The following is a 26,634-nucleotide window of genomic DNA, read 5'->3' as shown; positions in this document are numbered from 1 at the left end:
TGATTCAAGCTGATAGAAGAGCAACGTTCACTGAAATAACCACTCGTTACAACCGAGGTATGCAGCAAAGCATTTGTGAAGCCACAACACGCACAATCTTGAGGCGGAAGGGCTACAACAGCAGAATACCCCACCGGGTACCACTCATCTCCACTACAAATAGGAAAAAGAGGCTACAATTTGCACGAGCTCACCAAAATTGGACTGTTGAAGACTGGAAAAATGGTTTCTTGAACATGACAATGAGTTCACTGTACTAGAATGGCCCCCACAGTCACCAGATCTCAACCCAATAGAGCATCTTTGGGATGTGGTGGAACGGGAGCTTCGTGCCCTGGATGTGCATCCCTCAAATCTCCATCAACTGCAAGATGCTATCCTGTCAATATGGGCCAACATTTCTAAAGAATGCTATCAGCACCTTGTTGAATCAATGCCACGTAGAATTAAGGCAGTTCTGAAGGCAAAAGGGGGTCCAACACCGTATTAGTATGGTGTTCCTAATAATTCTTTAGGTGAGTGTATATTACAGTGAAAAATTTTATTTTATTTTTTTAATGGAAGCTACTGTGACACCAGATATGAGTGGTGGCACTGGGCACTGGCAGTAGTGGGCACAGTACACGCTGTGGGCCTGACACACACGCTTGCAGGCAACTGCAATTATATTACAGTGAAAAAATTGTTTTTTATTTTTAAATGCAAGCTACTGTGACACCAGATATGAGTGGTGGCACTGGGCACTGTCAGTAGTGGGCACAGTACACGCTGTGGGCCTGACACACACACTGGCAGGCAACTGCAATTAGATTACAGAGAAAAAAAAAAAGCAGACTGATGTACTAGCCCTAAAAAGGGCTTTTTGGGGTGCAGTCAGGACGCTGGGGTGCAGATCAGATGAGTCTTTGAGGACTGTAGTGGACACAGAACACTGGCTTAGCTAACGATTTCCCTATTAAATCAGCAGCAGCTCCACTGTCCCTGCTCTCATTAACACTGCAGCTTCCGAATGAATCTAAGATGGATGCTGTCCTTGCTTTTTGATAGCAGTTGGGAGGGTCTGGGAGGGAGGGTCTGCTGCTGATTGGCTGGAATGTGTCTGCTGAATGTGAGGTACAGGGTCAAAGTTTGCTCAATGATGACGTATAGGGGGCGGACCAAACATCGCATATGTTCGCCCCCGCCGCGGCGAACGCGAACAAGTGATGTTCGCCGGCGAATAGTTCGGGACATCTCTACTTATGACTCCATCTAACGTATATGATCCATAGTAACAGATATAGTGGCAATTTGTCCTATGGGTCAATGACCCTATGAATACATGCCAGTATATATTTGCAATGGCAGTTCACTAGATAAGGCAGTATACGAAAAGTCTTCATTAAGGCCGTTCGGACTCAGTGACCGTAGCCTATGTATCCACCTAGTTTCCTCCTGTAGCAATTTCTGATCCAGATTCCCACTTCTTGGGCCTAACTTGATCCTTGCAAGTCCCCAGTATTTCAGGACTTACACATTGTTATTATGGACATAAGATACATGTCTGTATAGGGACGTGTCCTTTTTTGTATTTATAGCACTAATGTGACCTGAGATTCTTCTCCTTAGTTCCTGTACAGTGTTACCCACATAAAGTTTGGGGCAGGTACATGATGCAACGTAAACAATGCCACTGCTGCGGCAATTGAAAAAATCCCTTATTGTGTATTCACGTCCATCCACTGGGTTCGTAAAACCTTTAATTCTGGGTAAAAACCTGCAAAAAGTACAGTTCCCGCAGGGAAAAGAGCCCACAGTTTTTGATTTTAGCCACATTTCGTTATCAATTTGTGCTTTAGGGAGGAAGCTGTGGACCAACTGATCTCTCAGATTAGGTCCACGTCTATATGTGATACTTGGAAAGGATGGTATTACCCCATGTAGGTCTGGATCACTCGTAAAAATTTGCCAATGTTTCCTGAGGATACTTGTGATTTGCTGCTGACACCCATCATAGGTGCCAATACATCTGATGGTCTTAGTCTCATTTTGAGTACTTATCTGATTCTTGTGCAGCAAAAGGTCTTCTCTCCTTTCATTCTTAGCTCGATTAAAAGCTCTTTTGAGACTTTTACGTGGGTATCGACTAGTTCTAAAACTCTTATATAACTCGTCCGCCTCTTTTTTGAAAGCTTCCTCGGTGGCACAGTTTCTTATGGCCCTCAAGTACTGACCAACAGGTATACCATTTTTTAACGAGGTCGGATGCCAGCTAGACCACTCCAAGAAACTGTTCGTTGAGGTCGGTTTTCGATAAATATCTGTCAGGATGCGTCCGTCCATGTCCTTACATATTTTTAAATCCAGATAACAAATCTCATTGGGATGAATCTCATGGGTGAAATGCATCCCAATGTCGTTTTTATTTAGTTCACTGACAAACTCAAGGAAAAAGCTATATTCTCCTTCCCAAAACAACAGCACATCGTCGATACATCTGCCCCAAAATAAAATGTGACTAGTAAATTGTGACAACATATCCGAAAAAACTATTTGGTCTTCCCACCACCCATGGGACTCTATGGCAGAGGGAGAGAAATAGTGTTATTTACATGGGACTGTATATTGGGGGGGGGCTGAAAGGAGGGGAGTGATGTTATTTACATAGGACTGTATTTTGGAGGGGGCAGGAGAGATGGTGTGATGTTATTTACATGGGACTGTATGGTGGAGGGAGCATTAATTATAAATAATATATATAATATATTATAATTACTGAGGGCACTTCAGGGTGAGCATTATAACAGTAGGGGGCAGTATAAATACTGGGGGCACTGTTGGGTATTATAAATCCAGGGGACATTTTAGGCATTCTTTTAACTACCGGGGGTTCTATAGAAGGGACTTATAGATTCGCCTTATTTCTACTAAGAGCACTATGGGGGAAGGAGCTTTATTACTACTGAGGGGTCTGTAGAGAGTTTTATAAACACTGGGGAACAATAGGGGGCATTATTTCGACTGGGGGCTTTGTGAGGGTATTATCAATACTGGAGGGCTCTTCTACTAATGGGGGCACTCTTGGGGAGCGTTATCATGGTTGGGGGCACTGTAGGGGGCAGTATTACTAATGGGGGAATTCTTGAGGAGCATTATCACTGTTGGGGGCACTGTAGGGGCAGTATTACTAATGAGGGCATTCTAGAAGGAAATTACTATTGGTGGGACTATGAGGAGCACTATTACTATGGAGGCACTAATATTTCTTCAGGATAGTATTTGGGGGTATTGGGGGCACAGCGAGCAGCAGGATAACACTGTGGGGACTCCAGGTTGGGAGATGATGAAGTGAGGAAGCTTAGATGTCTGTGTGTCACGCTCTGCAGAGACAAGGTGCGGCTGAGAGAAGATGTACGGACCGAATGGAGAAGATGATGACAGAGAATATCTACATCAGAGGAGACGTCACCTGGAGGCCCTGGCTGTGAGAGGTATGTGCTGCTGTATAGCAAGTACAGCAAAATGCGGTGCGTGGGGGGGCAACTTAGAGAACTGGCCCATATTCATTGCGGCTTGGGACCTTTTGAGACCCTAGCAAAGCTTCTGTTCTTAGGCCTCTTTCACACAAATGAAATGGATTGTGTCAGGATGTGTTCAGGATGTGTTCAGTGAAACTTGCACCATTTCGCAAGCAATTCAGTCAGTTCTGTCTGCGATTGCGTTCAGTGATTGTTCTTTCAGCACGGGTGCAATCAGTTTTGATGCATTTTTCACGAGCGTGAAAAAAAACTGAAGACTTACAAACAACATCTCCTAGCAAACATCAGTGAAAAACGCATTGCATCCAGATTGCACTAATACCTTGGAACCGATGCCGAGTTTGGATCCAAGTTTTAAAGTGGTTTTCCACTTTAAAAATCAAATACCAAAGTCATTCAATGAAGTCTCACGTGACTTTGCGAATAATTAGCTTTGCCTCATCGGAGGCCATACATTTTAATGAGAGGGATCTCCGTACAGCATTAATCCGAAGTTTTGAGCAAAGCGACTTTGAATCTAGGATCCAAAGCTCGATTCGCTCATCACTACTGCTTAGGCTTTGAGAAAAGCACTTAAAAGTTCTGCCCACGCACAGCTCATGCAGCAGAGGGGGGAGTAGGACTGCTTTAGCTGCTCATATCTCTGGATTGGTAGCTGCTAGAGACTTGTGCCTCGCCTTGTTTGGCATTCCAATCTTTCATAGAAGAATAGAATTACAAAATGCAAAGAAAAAATAGGGGTTAGTCAACATATTCCAATACGTCGGTGCACATGTCATGGCTGAAAGCACAGAAGCAAAGACACTCCTAACTAAGCTATTCGTCCCATAGGCTGATTTTAAGTATAAAGCTATAACCTGATCTCCCTGCATTTATTGGATGACATCTGGCACCAGGAGAGGTAAAATATAAAGTGGGCTTAGCATGCATGTAAAGCCTGCATTCCCTGAATTTAATGGAGGCCATTTGTGGCACCAAAAGAGGTATAATATAGTGTTGGCTCAGCATGCATGTGGAACTTGCATCCCCTGAATTTAATGGAGGCCAGTATGGCACCAGCAGAGGTAGTAAAAGAGATAAGAGATCGTCTTGTCATTGGCGGACAGGCACAAATGATTTTGTAGAAATGCATTTGCCAAGAATCTCACATTTCCCTGAATTTAATGGAGGCCAGCATGGCACCAGCAGAGGTAGTAAGAGAGATAAGAGATCACCTTGTCATTGACGGACAGGCACAAATGATTTTGTAGAAATGCATTTGCAGTAGTACATTTTCTATAGCGAGTATGGCACTATTGTATTTACCTGATTATTTGAGTTATCACAGTGCTTTTGCATTGTGTTTTTTTTTTAAGAATTACAGAATCACAGCATTATTTTATCTCCACTACATCAGGAGATATAGTTGTTAGAAATTGAGTCAGGAGTAGAGTTGAGCGAACACCTGGATGTTCGGGTTCGAGAAGTTCGGCCGAACTTCCCGGAAATGTTCGGGTTCGGAATCCGAACCCGACCCGAACTTCGTCCCGAACCCGAACCCCATTCGGCACTAAAAAGGCTGTAAAACAGCCCAGGAAAGAGCTAGAGGGCTGCAAAAGGCAGCAACATGTAGGTAAATCCCCTGCAAACAAATGTGGATAGGGAAATGAATTAAAATAAAAATAAAATATATAAAAATAAACCAATATCAATTGGAGAGAGGTCCCATAGCAGAGAATCTGGCTTCACATCAGCAGAGAATCAGTCTTCATGTCATAGCAGAGAATCAGGCTTCACGTCACCCACCACTGGAACAGGCCACTGTCACATATTTAGGCCCAGGCACCCAGACAGAGGAGAGAGGTCCCGTAACAGAGAATCTGGCTTCATGTCAGCACAGAATCAGTCTTCATGTCATAGCAGAGAATCAGGCTTCACGTCACCCACCACTTGAACAGGCCACTGTCACATATTTAAGCCCAGGCACCCAGGCAGAGGAGAGAGGTCCCATAACAGAGATTCAGGCTTCATGTCAGCAGAGAATCAGTCTTCATGTCATAGCAGAGAATCAGGCTTCACGTCACCCACCACTGGAACAGGCCACTGTCACATATTTAGGCCCAGGCACCCAGGCAGAGGAGAAAGGTCCCATAACAGAGATTCAGGCTTCATGTCAGCAGAGAATCAGTCTTCATGTCATAGCAGAGAATCAGGCTTCACGTCACCCACCACTGGAACAGGCCACTGTCACATATTTAGGCCCAGGCACCCAGACAGAGGAGAGAGGTCCCGTAACAGAGAATCTGGCTTCATGTCAGCACAGAATCAGTCTTCATGTCATAGCAGAGAATCAGGCTTCACGTCACCCACCACTGGAACAGGCCACTGTCACACATTTATGCCCTGGCACCCAGACAGAGGAGAGAGGTCCCGTAACAGAGAATCTGGCTTCATGTCAGCACAGAATCAGTCTTCATGTCATAGCAGAGAATCAGGCTTCACGTCACCCACCACTGGAACAGGCCACTGTCACACATTTAGGCCCTGGCACCCAGACAGAGGAGAGAGGTTCCGTAACAGAGAATCTGGCTTCATGTCAGCACAGAATCAGTCTTCATGTCATAGCAGAGAATCAGGCTTCACGTCACCCACCACTGGAACAGGCCACTGTCACACATTTAGGCCCCGGCACCCAGACAGAGGAGAGAGGTCCCGTAACAGAGAATCTGGCTACATGTCAGCACAGAATCAGTCTTCATGTCATAGCAGAGAATCAGGCTTCACGTCACCCACCACTGGAACAGGCCACTGTCACATATTTAGGCCCAGGCACCTAGGCAGAGGAGAAAGATCCCATAATAGAGATTCAGGCTTCATGTCAGCAGAGAATCAGTCTTCATGTCATAGCAGAGAATCAGGCTTCACGTCACCCACCACTGGAACAGGCCACTGTCACACATTTAGGCCCCGGCACCCAGACAGAGGAGAGGTTCATTCAACTTTGGGTTGCCCCGCAATATAATGGTAAAATGAAAATAAAAATAGGATTGAATGAGGAAGTGCCCTGGAGTACAATAATATATTGTTAAGGGGAGGTAGTTAATGTCTAATCTGCACAAGGGATGGACAGGTCCTGTGGGATCCATGCCTGGTTCATTTTTATGAACGTCAGCTTGTCCACATTGGCTGTAGACAGGCGGCTGCGTTTGTCTGTAATGACGCCCCCTGCCGTGCTGAATACACGTTCAGACAAAATGCTGGCCGCCGGGCAGGCCAGCACCTCCAAGGCATAAAAGGCTAGCTCTGGCCACGTGGACAATTTGGAGACCCAGAAGTTGAATGGGGCCATCAGTCAGTACGTGGAGGGGTGTGCACAGGTACTGTTCCACCATGTTAGTGAAATGTTGCCTCCTGCTAACACGTTCCGTATCAGGTGGTGGTGCAGTTAGCTGTGGCATGGTGACAAAACTTTTCCACATCTCTGCCATGCTAACCCTGCCCTCAGAGGAGCTGGCCGTGACACAGCTGCGTTGGCGACCTCTTGCTCCTCCTCTGCCTTTGGGAATGCTCTCAGTAGCGCGTCTACCAACGTGTGCTTGTACTCGCGCATCTTTCTATCAAGCTCCAGTGTAGGAAGTAAGGTGGGCACATTGTCTTTGCATCGGGGATCCAGCAGGGTGGCAACCCAGTAGTCCGCACACGTTAAAATGTGGGCAACTCTGCTGTCGTTGCGCAGGCACTGCAGCATGTAGTCGCTCATGTGTGCCAGGCTGCCCAGAGGTAAGGACAAGCTGTCCTCTGTGGGAGGCGTATCGTTATTGTCCTGTGTTTCCCCCCAGCCACGCACCAGTGATGGGCCCGAGCTGCTTTGGGTGCCACCCCGCTGTGAACATGCTTCATCCTCATCCTCCTCCACCTCCTCCTCATCCTCGTCCTCCTCGTCCTCCAGTAGTGGGCCCTGTCTGGCCACATTTGTACCTGGCCTCTGCTGTTGCAAAAAACCTCCCTCTGAGTCACTTCGAAGAGACTGGCCTGAAAGTGCTAAAAATGACCCCTCTTCCTCCTCTTCCTCCTGGGCCACCTCCTCTTCCATCATCGCCCTAAGTGTTTTCTCAAGGAGACATAGAAGTGGTATTGTAACACTGATAACGCGTCATCGCCACTGGCCATGTTGGTGGAGTACTCGAAACAGCGCAACAGGGCACACAGGTCTCGCATGGAGGCCCAGTCATTGGTGGTGAAGTGGTGCTGTTCCGCAGTGCGACTGACCCGTGCGTGCTGCAGCTGAAACTCCACTATGACCTGCTGCTGCTCGCACAGTCTGTCCAGCATGTGCAAGGTGGAGTTCCACCTGGTGGGCACATCGCATATGAGGTGGTGAGCGGGAAGGCCGAAGTTACGCTGTAGCGCAGACAGGCGTGCAGCAGCAGGGTGTGAACGCCAGAAGCGCGAACAGACGGCCCGCATTTTATGCAGCAGCTCTGACATGTCGGGGTAGTTGCGAATGAACTTCTGCACCACCAAATTCAGCACATGCGCCAGGCAAGGGATGTGCGTCAAACCGGCTAGTCCCAGAGCTGCAACGAGATTTCGCCCATTATCGCACACCACCAGGCCAGGCTTGAGGCTCACCGGCAGAAACCACTCGTCGGTCTGTTGTTCTATACCCCGCCACAACTCCTGTGCGGTGTGGGGCCTGTCCCCTAAACATATGAGTTTCAGAACGGCCTGCTGACGTTTACCCCGGGCTGTGCTGAAGTTGGTGGTGAAGGTGTGTGGCTGACTGGATGAGCAGGTGGAAGAAGAGGAGGAGGAAGCTGAGTAGGAGGAAGAGGAGACAGGAGGCAAAGAATGTTGCCCTGCTATCCTTGGCGGCGGAAGGACGTGCGCCAAACAGCACTCCGCCTGGGGCCCAGCCGCCACTACATTTACCCAGTGTGCAGTTAGGGAGATATAGCGTCCCTGGCCGTGCTTACTGGTCCACGTATCTGTGGTTAGATGGCACTTGCCACAGATGGCGTTGCGCAGTGCACACTTGATTTTATCGGACACTTGGTTGTGCAGGGAAGGCACGGCTCTCTTGGAGAAGTAGTGGCGGCTGGGAACAACATACTGTGGGACAGCAAGCGACATGAGCTGTTTGAAGCTGTCTGTGTCCACCAGCCTAAATGACAGCATTTCATAGGCCAGTAGTTTAGAAATGCTGGCATTCAGGGCCAGGGATCGAGGGTGGCTAGGTGGGAATTTACGCTTTCTCTCAAATGTTTGTGAGATGGAGAGCTGAACGCTGCCGTGTGACATGGTTGAGATGCTTGGTGACGCAGGTGGTGGTGTTGGTGGTACATTCCATGTTTGCTGGGCGGCAGGTGCCAACGTTCCTCCAGAGGCGGAGGAAGAGGCCGAGGCGGCGGCAGCAGCAGAAGAGGCCGAGGCGGCAGCAGCAGAAGAGGTAGCAGAGGGGGGGCCTGAGTGATTTCTTTGTTTTTAAGGTGTTTACTCCGCTGCAGTTCATGCTTTGCATGCAGGTGCCTGGTCATGCAGGTTGTACTAAGGTTCAGAACGTTAATGCCTCGCTTCAGGCTCTGATGGCACAGCGTGCAAACCACTCGGGTCTTGTCGTCAGCACATTGTTTAAAGAAGTGCCATGCCAGGGAACTCCTTGAAGCTGCCTTTGGGGTGCTCGGTCCCAGATGGCGGCGGTCAGTAGCAGGCGGAGTCTCTTGGCGGCTGGTGTTCTGATTTTGCCCACTGCTCCCTCTTTGTCTTTTGCTATGCTGTTGGCTCGGTCTCACCACTGCCTCTTCCTCCGAACTGTGAAAGTCAGTGGCACGACCTTCATTCCATGTGGGGTCTAGGACCTCATCGTCCCCTGCATCGTCTTCCACCCAGTCTTGATCCCTGACCTCCTGTTCAGTCTGCACACTGCAGAAAGACGCAGCAGTTGGCACCTGTGTTTCGTCATTATCAGAGACGTGCTGAGGTGGTATTCCCATGTCCTCATCATCAGGAAACATAAGTGGTTGTGCGTTAGTGCATTCTATCTCTTCCACCCCTGGGGAAGGGCTAGGTGGATGCCCTTGGGAAACCCTGGCAGCAGAGTCTTCAAACAGCATAAGAGACTGCTGCATAACTTGAGGCTCAGACAGTTTCCCTGATATGCATGGGGGTGATGTGACAGACTGTTGGGCTTGGTTTTCATGCGCCATCTGTGCGCTTTCTGCAGAAGACTGGGTGGGAGATAATGTGAACGTGCTGGATGCACTGTCGGCCACCCAATTGACTAATGCCTGTACCTGCTCAGGCCTTACCATCCTTAGAACGGCATTGGGCCCCACCAAATATCCCTGTAAATTCTGGCGGCTACTGGGACCTGAGGTAGTTGGTACACTAGGACGTGTGGATGTGGCAGAACGGCCAAGTCCTCTCCCAGCACCAGAGGGTCCACTAACACCACCACGACCATGTCCACGTCCGCGTCCCTTACTAGTTGTCTTCCTCATTGTTACCGTTCACCACAATAAGAAAAATATTTTTCGGGCCAATGTATTGAATTAAAATTCAGGCCTTTTTTTACAGACACCTAACACTGTCTGGCTATCTATTTAGGTACCGTATTACACTAATACAGGCACACAAGTAATGACAGATTTGGTTGAATATAAATGTCAGGCCTATTTTTTACGCGCTGTGTGACAGATATACCTTTAATCATAGAATTAGACTTGTATCTGCACGGTAGCGTGTGTGTTAAGTTTTTCAGAATGACACTATCAGCACCTTCAATCTAAGATATCCTTTTTGGGATAGATTTAAAGTAGGCCTGATATAGCAGAAACTACTAATTTTGAGAATGGCAAATTTGGGAATAGTTTTTTAACCCAGAACAAAAACTGTGCTTTTACGGTCACTAAATATAACTTGACCAGCTAAAATTGTACTGATTTGGAGGAATAGAAATGTCAGGCCTATTTTTTACGCGCTGTGTGACAGATATACCTTTAATCACAGAATTAGACTTCTACCTGCACGGTAGCGTGTGTGTTAAGTTTTTCAGAATGACACTATCAGCACCTTCAATCTAAGATATCCTTTTTGGGATAGATTTAAAGTAGGCCTGATATAGCAGAAACTACTAATTTTGAGAATGGCAAATTTGGGAATAGTTTTTCAACCCAGAACAAAAACTGTGCTTTTACGGTCACTACACATAATTTGACCAGCTAAAACAGTACAGATTTGGTTGAATATAAATGTGAGGCCTATTTTTTACGCGCTGTGTGACAGATATACCTTTAATCACAGAATTAGACTTGTATCTGCACGGTAGCGTGTGTGTTAAGTTTTTCAGAATGACACTATCAGCACCTTCAATCTAAGTTATCCTTTTTGGGATAGATTTAAAGTAGGCCTGATATAGCAGAAACTATTAATTTTGAGAATGGCAAATTTGGGAATAGTTTTTCAACCCAGAACAAAAACTGTGCTTTTACGGTCACTAAATATAACTTGACCAGCTAAAACTGTACTGATTTGGAGGAATAGAAATGTCAGGCCTATTTTTTAGGCGCTGGGTGACAGGCTCAACTTGCCGCTGATGTAGTATATGGCCTAAAAATAACCACCCTATTGATGGTTAAATGCACTTGCGTGACACAGACTCAGCCTGCACCTGATGTAGTATATGGCCAAAAAATAACCACACTGTTGATGGTTAAATGCACTTGGGTGACACAGGCTCAGCCTGCACCTGATGTAGTATATGGCCAAAAAATAACCACACTGTTGATGGTTAAATGCACTTGGGTGACACAGGCTCAGCCTGCACCTGATGTAGTATATGGCCAAAAAATAACCACACTGTTGATGGTTAAATGCACTTGGGTGACACAGGCTCAGCCTGCACCTGATGTAGGATATAGCAAAAAATAACCACACTATTGATGGTTAAATGCACTTGGTGGTAGCTTGTGCTGGCGCACCACAAGCCACAAAATGGCCGCCGATCACCCCAGAAAAAAGTGATATAAAAACGCTCTGGGCAGCCTAAAAAAAGTGAGCAATTCAATATCAGCACTTCAATGATCCACAGCTGGAGATCGATCACTGAATGAAGTCTTTTGGAGGAGTTAATCTGCCTAATCTCGCCCTAACGTCGCAGCAGCAACCTCTCCCTACGCTTGTATCAGCAGAGTGACGTGCAGCGCTACGTGACCCAAGCTTATATAGAGGCTGGGTCACATGCTGCACTGGCCAATCACAGCCATGCCAATAGTAGGCAAGGCTGTGATGGCCTCTTGGGGCAAGTAGTATGACGCTTGTTGATTGGCTGCTTTGCAGCCTTTCAAAAAGCGCCAAGAAAGCGCCGAACACCGAACCCGAACCCGGACTTTTACGAAAATGTTCGGGTTCGCTCCTCCCTAGTCAGGAGTAAAAGCGATAAAACCAGATTTTTACTTTCACTTTCAGCTGTATTCGCTATCACAATTTCTAACAGCAATATTTTCCAATGTAGTGAATAAATTGCTGTGATTCAGGTATTATTTGAAAATTTGGAATGCCAGCTTTCAAAGAAGAAGCTGCTACCAATCCAGAGATATGAGCAGCTAAAGCAGCCCCCTCCCCTTCAGTCTGGAGGAGGAGAAGAGGCAGTTGGGGAGCTGACGGCCTGCATTTCATCATTGTACTTACTCAAATAATAAAGTTATGTTATTCACCACTGTGAACGTCGTAAATAAATTCCACAAAATAACATTAATATTACTGTTATCATTCCCCCTAAAAATAAAATTATAAAAGTTATTTAATACACTATATATACCTCAAAATGGTTCCTAAAAACTTACAACTAATCCTGCAAAATAAAAACAAAAATTTAGAAGAAAAAATGAAAAAGCTATGCCTACAGGGAACACAATCAGGGAATATGTTATTGATCCTTAAAGGGGTTGTCCGGGTTCACAGCTGAACCCCCACATATCCCCATTTTCACCGAGGCAGCCCCCCTGATATGAGTATCGGAGCATTTTATGCTCCAAAGCTCTCCCTTGCCCTGTGCTATATCGCTGTTTGTTTATGTTTTTTACATTGCTAGGAGGAGGCTTCCACCTAGCAGTGTTGCTAGCAGTGTTGCCTTGTGTGGGGTTTCGCTCTGGTAGATAGGTTAAAGGGAATCTGTCACTAGCATATTAGCAAAATAATTTTTTTATGAATCCATGTGTAATAAAGTACCTTATTTCCATATGTCTTGTTCTTTTTATTCTGTGTCTTGTCATTTCTTCAAAAAAACGCTTTTTATGATATTCAAATGAAGCTGTAAGGAGCCCAGAGGGGCGTTATTCTTTGTCCACGGTGCCCAGGAACGCCCCTCTGAAGTGCCGTGCCCGCCTAAATTTGAAAACTAAGAACTCCTCCAAGATCACCTAAATCGCCTCCCAGAGGCGAGGCTAAGTGCTCCCCCCCCAGCGTCGCGCTCTGCGGAAAACACCCCCGATCCTCCTCTCGCCCGCATCCGAAATCCCACGCAGGCGCAGTGCCGGCGATTGCCTGCGCGATGATAAGACGACTGAGGGCAACAGCTTCAACAGCGTCACTGGGCATGCGCCGATCCCAGCTGGCTGAGGAAACAGCGAACACGTCACGTCACTGGGATCGGCGCATGCCCAGTGACGCTGTTGAAGCTGTTGCCCTCAGTCGTCTGCGTGCGATTGGGGGGGAGCACTTAGCCTCGCCTCTGGGAGGCAATTTAGGCGATCTTGGAGGAGTTCTTAGTTTTCAAATTTAGGCGGGCACGGCACTTCAGAGGGGTGTTCCTGGGCACCGTGGACAAAGAATAACGCCCCTCTGGGCTCCTTACAGCTTCATTTGAATATCATAAAAAGCGTTTTTTTTAAGAAATGACAAGACACAGAATAAAAAGAACAAGACATATTTGGTACTTTATTACACATGGATTCATGGAAAAAAAAAATTGATAATATGCTAGTGACAGATTCCCTTTAAGCGGAGGCAGTACAGAGGCAAAAGACAAGTTCTTAATGCAAAACTTCAGTGTTTATTCACACTTGAGGCAAATGCACAAAGCAATGCGTTACTTTGCAGTCTTGGTGTTTACTTCACACACAATGGAAAGTACATATTGGTGTTACTTCACACAAATTGGAAAGTTCATATAAGACAAGTCATCTTGATGTCAGTTCTGCCTCCAGCAGTCCACGGCAGGCTTTATGGGCCCTGTTCCTCGGTCCATGGGTCTCAGCCCTCCAACCTGGCACCAGGCCTCAGATCCCAACACAGAGATCCTGCTGCTGAGCCCAGCTGCCTATTTAAGGACAGCCAGGTGCTGCCAAAAACCCAGACAATTAAAATCCAGTCCGGTATTTGACCCCACCTGGCTGCAAATCAGCCCAGCAGCACACGCTGGGAGGAAAATACCTATTTTCCCAGACCATTCCCCTCACTGTGTCAGACTAGCTTACCCATGGAAAGCCCAGTATGTCACCAGATCTCCAAAAAAATCCTTTGCCCTGCGAGATTCAGCCTAGGGCAAAGGAGAGCATCAGAGCATCAAAATGCTCCACTGCTCATATCGAGGGCTGCCTGGGTGAAAATGGAGATATGTCCAGGTTCATCTCTGAATCTGGACAGCCCTTTTAATGTTAAAATTACTAATGTCACTAAGGGGTTAAAAAATGCAATTGTGCCCCCTGAGTTGATTTAGATTTACTTCACACACATATTAAAAATAAACAATAAAAAGTAACATTTTTGGTAGAGTTTTTCAAATTTTATAGTGACTGTTATGAGGTTAAAAGGATTGTTGTGCACTACTGCTGCAGTGTGGCATCATGACTGAGGCTAGAGAATCAGTACAGCGTTGCCAGTGACAATGGAGATGATGTCACCAGTGGTCTTCTTGCCATGGAGCAGACCACATGGCTGCTACAGGGCCCGGGGGATTGGGATATCGGGAACTCTTTTTTCTGTTCCCAACAGGAAAACATAGCATTTTCATGCAAATTTCATAAGGGGGAGCGCAGTGCAAAGAGAATATTACAACTTCCATTGCAGACAATGGTAACTGTATAAATTCCTTTATAGTAGCTGCAGGCAGCCAGCTTTGTTGTATGTTATGTGAAGGGAAACAGGAGATTTCTCAATCTATGTTGTCTGGTGTTGTCTGTTATGCAGTTGTATGGTATAAATACATTGAGAAATATGGTTTTCAGCATGCGCTCCTCATTTTTGAAGCGCCTGTTTCACTTTTTCCAACATAGAAGTCAAATGAAGTAGGTTTGGCTGAGGGCAACTTTATTATTATAATTTATTTATTTTTAGTAAAATTTCTTCCACTTAATAAAAATATTGTAAATTGGTCTCAAATCCAGGACATTGTGCTTTGAATTCTTCGATTGTTTGACACATGAGTACTGGGAAACTAGGTAGGGCGGGGAAGGGGGGGGGGGGGGGGTCGATATTATGTTTCACTATGGCTCCCTATGAGATTTGTGTACACCCTTCACAGGGGTCCGGAACCAGCAGGTACGATGGAACTGAGCACCAGTGAATAGGTAAGTGTCTTGGTTTCTTTATGTTAATCACTTTCAGGACTACAATTGCTTTACAGGTCAGATAACGGCAGAAAAAACAGCAGCAAAACCCTGTATCAAAAAGACACATTTGAAAGAACCCAATGTATTTGTAATACTACTTTAAATTTAAAAGACCCAATACACACAATGTATGATGCCCCAGGGGAAATGTATGGCTAGCTGGTAATTTTAGCTGATTGCCAGGGGCAGAAGCTGGGCCCAGATCAGTTGATTGCTGGGTAGGCTTCACTTTTAGGCCTCTTTCACACGGCCGTCTGTCCCCCGTGGCCGTATTGCGGCCCACATACGGCGGGTCCGCATTACACAAGGCACCGGCCATGTGCATTCTGCATCACTTGAATGGGTCCGCAAATCCGGAGATGCGGTGCGGAACGGAACCACTGAACGGAAGCACTACGGAGTCCTTTATGGGATTCCGTTCCGTACTTCCGTTCCGCAAAAAGATAGAACTTGATCTATCTTTTTGCAGAACAGACAGATCGCGGACCCCATTCAAGTGAATGGGTTCGCGATCAGCATGCGGCTGGTCCACAGTCGGTGCCCGTGCATTGCGGACTGCAATTTGCGGTTCGCAGCACGGCCATGGGACACATACGGTTGTGTGAAAGAAGCCTTATGGTGAGATAACCCCTTTAACATTATTTTCACTTTAACACATTGGCAAACAGTACAGATGTTAGGGAAGGCCAGTGTCCCTGTATGTAGAACATATTCCATTTGCATTATTTCTTAGATGGAAATCCAGTTTTTGTCTTCTTTGTTTTAGATTTTTCGACTAGGAAGCACTGTTGTAATGTAGTCCTACTTCATTTATGTGACGTTTTCTGCAATCAGATTAATTAATCTCAAACTGTTTTATATACAAAATTAAATAGGTGTCCATTATGTATATACTGTACACAATTATGTGTGGAGGGACTAGAAATAAGAAAGTGCTCCCTTCATCCATACTTTCTCTGAGAGTGGCCAGCAGTAGGTAAGTTTCATCAAAAATAAGTGACATTATCACATCCTGTCTTCGACGTCACTGTTGGTATCTCATTAGCATCTTTGTGTTCAGTGTTGTCAGCAATATGTTCGTAACGTTCTCCACGATGCTGGGCCAGTGCCGGTCCCCAGTTGTTAGCTGGTCTGCAGGTCTTAGATTATATTTAAATGGTTAATATGTGATAAAAAGAGGATTTATGACATATTTTACACAATAGTGTACAAAGATGAAAGGGTCCCAATAGCAAAGATTAAAATGGGCTCCTCATTATGGATCAGGTTTTGCACCCAGGACAGAAAGATCAGTTTGAGTCAATTTCCCATCCGCTTGCCTGCTAACAGTGCAGTTACTCTGTAGATTCTGCAGAGTGGATGGAACCAGTCAATGCTGGGCCAACTGTCTACAAGGACCTCTTAACAATCCCATGGTCAACATCTTTGTTACGTACATCTTTGGTTTTAAAGTAAGTAAAAAGGTGCACTTAAAGGGACTGTGGCGTACAGTGTTCACAATTCAATGTTAAAAACTCTGGAGCTGCCGAGGAGTTGTTGTGAGGGGGTATGAATGTGCATCCTAGGACTTATGCACACTTTGTGGTAATGTTATAATTGCTGGAAATGGGCAGTCACTCGGGAACATGGAAAGGACAAATACTGGTTGTTTCAACCAATGGATTTTACTGGTCAACTAGACTGCAAATGGTTTATGCAGGGCAAGCCCGAGGCACAATACTTTAACAGTGAGTATGGGAAAGATGAGAACACTTCATCTAAACTTGTAGTCTCAGTACTAGCTGGCTGTAATATTTCTACTACTGCAGTCTAAATCCCCGTCTACGCTCAAGGTTTTGCCAGACTCAGTTCCCTGACAGTCTCTACTGGGCTACATCTTTGTGAACCTGAGTTTGCCTCTTAGTAGCAGAAAGCTCACCAGGCCTAGATCAGTTTCTATCTCTGTCATCTTCTACCGTATATACAATGTATGCTTTACTTACTTGCAAAAAGTTTCCTTTTGCTTGGACAACTTTTATTACAGCTACAATTGGAATCCATAGAAGGCAGAATATTATCATACACCAACCCAGAGCTATCCCCCAGGTAGGATACCTGATGTTCCCATATGATGGAGGTTCAAAAGTAATCAATGACCACAAAAGGATAGCCTGTAAAACACAGAAGAACATTTGTGGAACATCAGTTTTACAAACGATGACTACTTCAAATTGTAAGATGTATGACTACAATGACCTATTATGTAGGATATAAATATTTGTAAACCCTAAAGCATTTTCATCTACTTCCTTATGCTAAGCTCAAAGGCTAAAGTGGTTTGTGCATATAACTAATTCATGTTGGAGAATATAATTGTTTTCTGCAGGATTCAGTGGTGATCTAACATGTAGTGGGTCTAACATACTGTATCTTTCTAGGTTTACTGGTTTGAAGGACTAGTTGGGATGATGAGCTGGCCATGCTGAGTTTTCCCTGTGAATGATTTTGTTAGGACAACTCATAGCAGAAGCAACACCAAAGGTTTATTCTCCTTCCTCCTTCATGGACTGACTGAGCCAAACATGTACTGTATTAATAAAAGATGTCATCCTTATGACAGCTGAGCCATCAAATACAGACCTAACATGGAGCTTCTAGGTTCCAAAGCAAAATCTTTAATATCACCACCAACCTACCATGTGCCATTTATAATACAGGTAAATTCTTGATCACTAATGGTCACTAACTTATGATTAGAGTTGAGTGAACACCTGGATGTTCGGGTTCGAGAAGTTCGGCCGAACTTCCCGGAAATGTTTGGGTTCGGGATCCGAACTCGACCCGAACTTCGCCCCAAACCCCATAGAAGTCAATGGGGACCCGAACTTTTCGACACTAAAAAGGCTGTAAAATAGCCCAGGAAAGGGCTAGAGGTCTGCAAAAGGCAGCAAAATGTAGGTAAATCCCCTGCAAACAAATGTGGACAGGGAAATGAATTAAAATAAAAATAAAATAAATTAAAATTAACCAATATCAATTTGGAGAGAGGTCTCATGGCAGAGAATCAGGCTTCATGTCATAGCAGAGAATCAGGCTTCACGTCACCCACCACTGGAACAGGCCATTGTCAGATATTTAGGCCCCGGCACCCAGACAGAGGAGAGAGGTCCCATAGCAGAGAATCAGGCTTCATGTCATAGCAGAGAATCAGGCTTTAAGTCATAGCAGAGAATCAGGCTTCATGTCATAACAGAGAATCAGGCTTCACGTCACCCAACACTGGAACAGGCCATTGTCATATATTTAGGCCCCGGCACCCAGACAGAGGAGAGAGGTCCCATAGCAGAGAATCAGGCTTCATGTCATAGCAGAGAATCAGGCTTCATGTCACCCACCACTGGAACAGGCCACTGTCAGATATTTTTAGGCCCCGGCACCCAGAAAGAGGAGAGAGGTCCCATAGCACAGAATCAGGCTTCATGTCATAGCAGAGAATCAGGCTTCATGTCACCCACCACTGGAACAGGCCACTGTCAGATATTTTTAGGCCCCGTCACCCAGACAGAGGAGAGGTTCATTCAACTTTGGGTTGCCCCGCAATATAATGGTAAAATGAAAATAAAAAAGGATTGAATGAGGAAGTGCCCTGGAGTACAATAATATATGGTTAAGGGGAGGTAGTTATAAATGTCTAATCTGCACAAGGGATGGACAGGTCCTGTGGGATCCATGCTTGGTTCATTTTTATGAACGTCAGCTTGTCCACATTGGCTGTAGACAGGCGGCTGTGTTTGTCTGTAATGACGCCCCCTGCCGTGCTGAATACACGTTCAGACAAAACGCTGGCCGTCGGGCAGGCCAGCACCTCCAAGGCATAAAAGGCTAGCTCTGGCCACGTGGACAATTTGGAGACCCAGAAGTTGAATGGGGCCGAACCATCAGTCAGTACGTGGAGGGGTGTGCACACGTACTGTTCCACCATGTTAGTGAAATGTTGCCTCCTGCTAACACGTTCCGTATCAGGTGGTGGTGCAGTTAGCTGTGGCGTGGTGACAAAACTTTTCCACATTTCTGCAATGCTAACACTGCCCTCAGAGGAGCTGGCCGTGACACAGCTGCGTTGGCGACCTCTTGCTCCTCCTCTGCCTTCGCCTTGGGCTTCCACTTGTTCCCCTGTGACATTTGGGAATGCTCTCAGTAGCGCGTCTACCAACGTGCGCTTGTACTCGCGCATCTTCCTATCACGCTCCAGTGAGGGAATTAAGGACGGCACATTTTCTTTGTACCGGGGATCCAGCAGGGTGGCAACCCAGTAGTCCGCACACGTTAAAATGTGGGCAACTCTGCTGTCGTTGCGCAGGCACTGCAGCATGTAGTCGCTCATGTGTGCCAGGCTGCCCAGACGTAAGGACAAGCTGTCCTCTGTGGGAGGCGTATCGTCATCGTCCTGCGTTTCCCCCCAGCCACGCACCAGTGATGGGCCCGAGCTGTGTTGGGTGCCACCCCGCTGTGAACATGCTTCATCCTCATCCTCCTCCACCTCCTCCTCATCCTCGTCCTCCTCGTCCTCCAGTAGTGGGCCCTGTCTGGCCACATTTGTACCTGGCCTCTGCTGTTGCAAAAAACCTCCCTCTGAATCACTTCGAAGAGACTGGCCTGAAAGTGCTAAAAATGAACCCTCTTCCTCCTCCTCCTGGGCCACCTCCTCTTCCATCATCGCCCTAAGTGTTTTCTCAAGGAGACATAGAAGTGGTATTGTAACTCTGATAATGGCGTCATCGCCACTGGCCATGTTGGTGGAGTACTCGAAACAGCGCAACAGGGCACACAGGTCTCGCATGGAGGCCCAGTCATTGGTGGTGAAGTGGTGCTGTTCCGCAGTGCGACTGAGCCGTGCGTGCTGCAGCTGAAACTCCATTATGGCCTGCTGCTGCTCGCACAGTCTGTCCAGCATGTGCAAGGTGGAGTTCCACCTGGTGGGCACGTCGCATATGAGGCGGTGAGCGGGAAGGCTGAAGTTACGCCTGTAGCGCAGACAGGCGAGCAGCGGCAGGATGTGAACTCTGGAAGCGCGCACAGACGGCCCGCACTTTATGCAGCAGCTCTGACATGTCGGGGTAGTTGTCAATGAACTTCTGCACCACCAAATTCAGCACATGCGCCAGGCAAGGGATGTGCGTCAAACCGGCTAGTCCCAGAGCTGCAACGAGATTTCGCCCATTATCGCACACTACCAGGCCGGGCTTGAGGCTCACCGGCAGCAACCACTCGTCGGTCTGTTGTTCTATACCCCGCCACAACTCCTGTGCGGTGTGGGGCCTGTCCCCCAAACATATGAGTTTCAGAATGGCCTGCTGACGTTTACCCCGGGCTGTGCTGAAGTTGGTGGTGAAGGTGTGTGGCTGACTGGATGAGCAGGTGGAAGAAGAGGAGGTGGAAGCCGAGTAGGAGGAGGAGGCAACAGGAGGCAAAGAATGTTGCCCTGCGATCCTTGGCGGCGGAAGGACGTGCGCCAAACAGCTCTCCGCCTGGGGCCCAGCCGCCACTACATTTACCCAGTGTGCAGTTAGGGAGATATAGCGTCCCTGGCCTTGCTTACTGGTCCACGTATCTGTGGTTAGGTGGACCTTGCCACAGATGGCGTTGCGCAGTGCACACTTGATTTTATCGGACACTTGGTTGTGCAGGGAAGGCACGGCTCTCTTGGAGAAGTAGTGGCGGCTGGGAACAACATACTGTGGGACAGCAAGCGACATGAGCTGTTTGAAGCTGTCTGTGTCCACCAGCCTGAATGACAGCATTTCATAGGCCAGTAGTTTAGAAATGCTGGCATTCAGGGCCAGGGATCGAGGGTGGCTAGGTGGGAATTTACGCTTTCTCTCAAATGTTTGTGAGATGGAGAGCTGAACGCTGCCGTGTGACATGGTTGAGATGCTTGGTGATGGAGGTGGTGGTGTTGGTGGTACATCCTCTGTTTGCTGGGCGGCAGGTGCCAACGTTCCTCCAGAGGCGGAGGAAGAGGCGGAGGCGGCGGCAGCAGCAGAAGAGGTAGCAGGGGGAGCCTGAGTGAGTTCCTTGTTTTTAAGGTGTTTACTCCGCTGCAGTTCATGCTTTGCATGCAGGTGCCTGGTCATGCAGGTTGTGCTAAGGTTCAGAACGTTAATGCCTCGCTTCAGGCTCTGATGGCACAGCGTGCAAACCACTCGGGTCTAGTCATCAGCACATTGTTTGAAGAACTGCCACACTAGGGAACTCCTTGAAACTGCCTTTGGGGTGCTCGGTCCCAGATGGCGGTGGCCAGTAGCAGATGGACTTTCTTGGCGGCGGGTGTTTTGCTTTTGCCCACTGCTCCCATTTTTGCTACGCTGTTGGCTCGGTCTCACCACTGCCTCTTTCTCCGAATTCTGAAAGTCAGTGGCACGACCTTCATTCCATGTGGGGTCTAGGACCTCTTCATCCCCTGCATCGTTTTCCACCCAGTCTTCCTCCCTGACCTCCTGTTCAGTCTGCACACTGCAGAAAGACGCAGCAGTTGGCACCTGTGTTTCGTCATCATCAGAGACGTGCTAAGGTGGTATTCCCATGTCCTCATCAGGAAACATAAGTGGTTGTGCGTTAGTGCATTCTATCTCTTCCACCCCTGGGAAAGGGCTAGGTGGATGCCCTTGGGAAACCCTGCCAGCAGAGTCTTCAAACAGCATAAGAGACTGCTGCATAACTTGAGGCTCAGACAGTTTCCCTAATATGCATGGGGGTGATGTGACAGACTGATAGGCTTGGTTTTCATGCGCCATCTGTGCGCTTTCTGCAGAAGACTGGGTGGGAGATAATGTGAACGTGCTGGATCCACTGTCGGCCACCCAATTGACTAATGCCTGTACCTGCTCAGGCCTTAACATCCTTAGAACGGCATTGGGCCCCACCAAATATCGCTGTAAATTCTGGTGGCTACTGGGACCTGAGGTAGTTGGCTCACTAGGACGTGTGGCTGTGGCAGAACGGCCACGTCCTCTCCCAGCACCAGAGGGTCCACTAACACCACCACGACCATGTCCGCGTCCGTGTCCCTTACTAGATGTTTTCCTCATTGTTAACGTTCACCACAATAAGAAAAAAATTATTTGGCCCAATGTATTGAATTCAATTCAGGCTTTTTTTTACAGGCACCTAACACTATCTGGCTATCTATTTAGGTACCGTATTACACTAATACAGGCACAGCAGTAACGACAGATTTAGCTGAATATAAATTGTAGGCCTAGTATTTAGGCGCTGGATGACAGGTATCCCTTTTACGGACAGAATTAGACTTGAAAATGCACGGTAGCGTGTGAAGTTATTGAGGATGACCCTATCCGCACCTTCAATCTAATATACCCTTTTATGGATAGATTTAACCTTGTCCTGATAGAGCAGAAACCACAAATTTAGGGAATTGCTAAGTTGGGAAACAAAAACTGTGCTTCGGCAGACAGCAGAGAGTATTACAATTGGCTAGCCACAGCTGAAACACCAGATTTAGGCTACTGCTATTTTGGCAATTGTATTTTACCCCTCAATAAATTAGCAAGCACAGCCAAGCCCCTGATGTAGGCTATAGCAAAAAAAACAACAACACACTATTGATGGTTAAAAATGGACTTGGTGGCATCTTGTGCTGGCGCACCACAAGACACAAAATGGCCGCCGATCACCCCAGAAAAAAGTGACTGAAAAACGCTCTGGGCAGCCTTAAAACAGTGAGCAATTGAATAGCAGAGGTTGTATGATACACAGCTGTATATCGATCACTTCAGTAAATAAATCCCTGCCTAATCTCGCCCTAACAGCAGCAGCTGCATCCTCTCCCTACACTGATCAGCACTGAGTGACGTGCGGCGCTACGTGACTCCAGCTTAAATAGAGGCTGGGTCACATGCTTCACTGGCCAATCACAGCCATGCCAATAGTAGGCATGGCTGTGATGGCCTCTTGGGGCAAGTAGTATGACGCTTGTTGATTGGCTGCTTTGCAGCCTTTCAAAAAGCGCCAAGAAAGCGTCGAACACCGAACCCAGACTTTTTACGAAAATGTTCGGGTTCGGGTCCGTGTCACGGACACCCCAAAATTCGGTACGAACCCGAACTATACAGTTCGGGTTCGCCCATCCCTACTTATGATAAATCAATCATAAAGGTGAAAATATAAAACTGTAAAATATTTTACTACAGAAAAAACACTTATTTTTTCCATTTATCACCTCCCCCCCTAAAATCACTTTCTCCAACTCAAAAAAAAATGTCAGCTCTCCCATGCCATAGAAGTCAATGGGGTCCCCTCCTGTTCATTTTGTCTATAGCCTGTGTAGCTGCTCTCAAAAGACAAGAGGTCGTATTTTAGGCCTAGAGGCCAGTGTGAAAATTGTAGAATTATATGAAATTTTTAAATATAGATAATGACATTGAAAATTGATTTAAAAAACTCACAAAAAATATTTAACATAAAAACACATTTTAAACAATAGGTCGTTTTCTAATGACACATTGACTTTAATAATGGCTTATTGTATATGTCACTGTTTGACTATTTATAGGTAATATTTTACAATCATTCAGCAGAAATATATTATAACATTGCTACTGTAATATCAAATGATAAAGAATTATAACATATATTTTCATATCCCTAGTAGGATAATGTAGGCTGGAATAATCTCAAAAGCAGAATATATAATCCTTTCAGAAATATCCTTTACTTACCACTAATAAAGCTGGTGAAACAAAAATCCAGCAACCTCTCCACCACAACCAGAAGCTCCAGTGCTTTTTTCCAATCATCATTTCAATGTCCTTAATAAAATTATTGCCACCTACAGTAAAAGATCATGAACTTGGCATGAAAACATTTAACATTGTTAGATAGATAGATTGGAGGTAGTTAGATACACTCCTCAACATTGAAATTCCAACACCAAAAAGAAAATGTCATCGATTATGGAAATCCCAGGATCAATTGGGTCATTTATCAAACTGGTGTAAATTAGAACTGACTGTAAAGTAGAACTGACAATCAGATTCCACCTTTCATTTTCCAAAGGAGCTGTCAAAAATAAAAGGTAGAATCTGTTTGGTTGCTATGGGCAACTAAGCCTGTTCTATTTTACCTAATATACTCGGTAACTATGGGCAACTAAGCCAGTTCTACTTTATCTACACTGCTCAAAAAAATAAAGGGAACACAAAAATAACATCCTAGATCTGAGTTAATTAAATATTCTTCTGAAATACTTTGTTCTTTACATAGTTGAATGTGCTGACAACAAAATCACACAAAAATAAAAAAATGGAAATCAAATTTTTCAACCCATGGAGGTCTGGATTTAGAGTCACACTCAAAATTAAAGTGGAAAAACACACTACAGGCTGATCCAACTTTGATGTAATGTCCTTAAAACAAGTCAAAATGAGGCTCAGTAGTGTGTGTGGCCTCCACGTGCCTGTATGACCTCCCTACAATGCATGCTCCTGATGAGGTGGCGGACGGTCTCCTGAGGGATCTCCTTCCAGACCTGGACTAAAGCATCTGCCAACTCCTGGACAGTCTGTGGTGCAACGTGACGTTGGTGGATAGAGCGAGACATGATGTCCCAGATGTGCTCAATTGGATTCAGGTCTGGGGAAGGGGCGGGCCAATCCATAGCATCAATGCCTTCGTCTTGCAGGAACTGCTGACACACTCCAGCCTCATGAGGTCTAGCATTGTCTTGCATTAGGAGGAACCCAGGGCCAACCGCACCAGCATATGGTCTCACAAGGGGTCTGAGGATCTCATCTCGGTACCTAATGGCAGTCAGGCTACTTCTGGCGAGCACATGGAGGGCTGTGCGGCCCTCCAAAGAAATGCCACCCCACACCATTACTGACCCAATGCCAAACCGGTCATGCTGGAGGATGTTGCAGGCAGCAGAATGTTCTCCACGGCGTCTCCAGACTCTGTCACGTCTGTCACATGTGCTCAGTGTGAACCTGCTTTCATCTGTGAAGAGCACAGGGCGCCAGTGGCGAATTTGCCAATCTTGGTGTTCTCTGGCAAATGCCAAACGTCCTGCACGGTGTTGGGCTGTAAGCACAACCCCCACCTGTGGACGTCGGGCCCTCATATCACCCTCATGGAGTCAGGGCTCTGGCAGTGCTCCTCCTGTTCCTCCTTGCACAAAGGCGAAGGTAGCGGTCCTGCTGCTGGGTTGTTGCCCTCCTACGGCCTCCTCCACATCTCCTGATGTAGTGCCCTGTCTCCTGGTAGCGCCTCCATGCTCTGGACACTACGCTGACAGACACAGCAAACCTTCTTGCCACAGCTCGCATTGATGTGCCATCCTGGATAAGCTGCACTACCTGAGCCACTTGTGTGGGTTGTAGACTCCGTCTCATGCTACCACTAGAGTGAAAGCACCGCCAGCATTCAAAAGTGACCAAAACATCAGCCAGGAAGCATAGGAACTGAGAAGTGGTCTGTGGTCACCACCTGCAGAACCACTCCTTTTTTGGGGGTGTCTTGCTAATTGCCTATAATTTCCACCTGTTGTCTATCTCATTTGCATAACAGCATGTGAAATTGATTGTCACTCAGTGTTGCTTCCTAAGTGGACAGTTTGATTTCACAGAAGTGTGATTGACTTGGAGTTACATTGTGTTGTTTAAGTGTTCCCTTTATTTTTTTGAGCAGTGTACTTTACAAGTTCTACTTTATCAGTTTGATAAATGACCCCAAACATTTTCAAAATATCTTGATTTGTTCAGTATCGAGTATGTGTGCCACCCACAGACATACACACACTTACATTTCTTAGCATGCTATCAATGAGATTATTAACAATTGTCTGAAGAATGTTCTGCTATGCTGAATGCACTTAGGCTTGCAAATCATCAAGATCCAGTGCTAGCAGCTCCTTTTCCAACTGCCCGGATGATATAATCCCAGATGTGCTCAGTGGGCAGTCTGGAGAAGCTACAGACCATGGTAACACATTTAGGCAATGCAGGGTGCTCAAAGTAGTACAAGCAAAATGTGATCTAGCATTGCGCTGTTAAAAATGGCACCTGGGACATTTTGGAGAAATAGCCGTACCACTGGTTCCACAACCTGAAATGTAGACTAGAGTGGTCTGGCTATCGTATATTATCCCACCTCACATCATAATCACAGGAGTAGGACCAGTGTGACATTCCCTTATAAAGGCCTCTTTATAGTTTTGCCCACATGGTCTCCAGACCAATCTCCAGCTATAATTGTGTCCAAGACAAAAGATGAACTCATCACTGAAGAGGATAGACCTCCATTCCATCCTCCATTGCCATCTTTCTATGTCTATGACAGCCTTTGAGAGCTGTGGTGTGAGGTCATCGGAACACATGTTGCTGGACATCTGGGTCATATCCCAATGTCATGTAAACACCTTCTGATGGTTTGTGTAGACATTGTTTGCCATCCTAGTCTTGGAATGTGACATCCAATTTCACTTGCAGTACAGAATGGGTCACTACACACCATTCTTTTAATAAGACGTGATG

The 26,634-nt window shown here is 46.4% G+C and overlaps 1 protein-coding gene across 1 annotated transcript in view; it reads right to left on the bottom strand.

The window, feature by feature from the left end:
- Window positions 1-15,693: 15,693 nt before the first annotated feature.
- LOC120977383 (sodium- and chloride-dependent neutral and basic amino acid transporter B(0+)-like) overlaps window positions 15,694-26,634 on the bottom strand; it is a 79,493-nt gene continuing 68,552 nt past the window's right edge. The window contains exons 12-14 of the mRNA XM_040405311.1: window positions 23,824-23,933; window positions 17,089-17,256; window positions 15,694-16,245 (exon numbers count right to left, since the gene is read on the bottom strand). Coding sequence (XP_040261245.1) covers window positions 16,093-16,245; window positions 17,089-17,256; window positions 23,824-23,933 — 431 coding nt within the window. The 3' untranslated portion in view covers window positions 15,694-16,092. The remainder of the gene's footprint in view (window positions 16,246-17,088; window positions 17,257-23,823; window positions 23,934-26,634) is intronic.

This window comes from Bufo bufo, chromosome 8 (genome assembly GCF_905171765.1).
Source record: "Bufo bufo chromosome 8, aBufBuf1.1, whole genome shotgun sequence".
Classification (NCBI taxonomy): domain Eukaryota; kingdom Metazoa; phylum Chordata; class Amphibia; order Anura; family Bufonidae; genus Bufo; species Bufo bufo.
The sequence above is the reverse complement of the archived record's forward strand: the minus strand, read 5'-3'. Positions and strand labels throughout refer to the sequence as shown.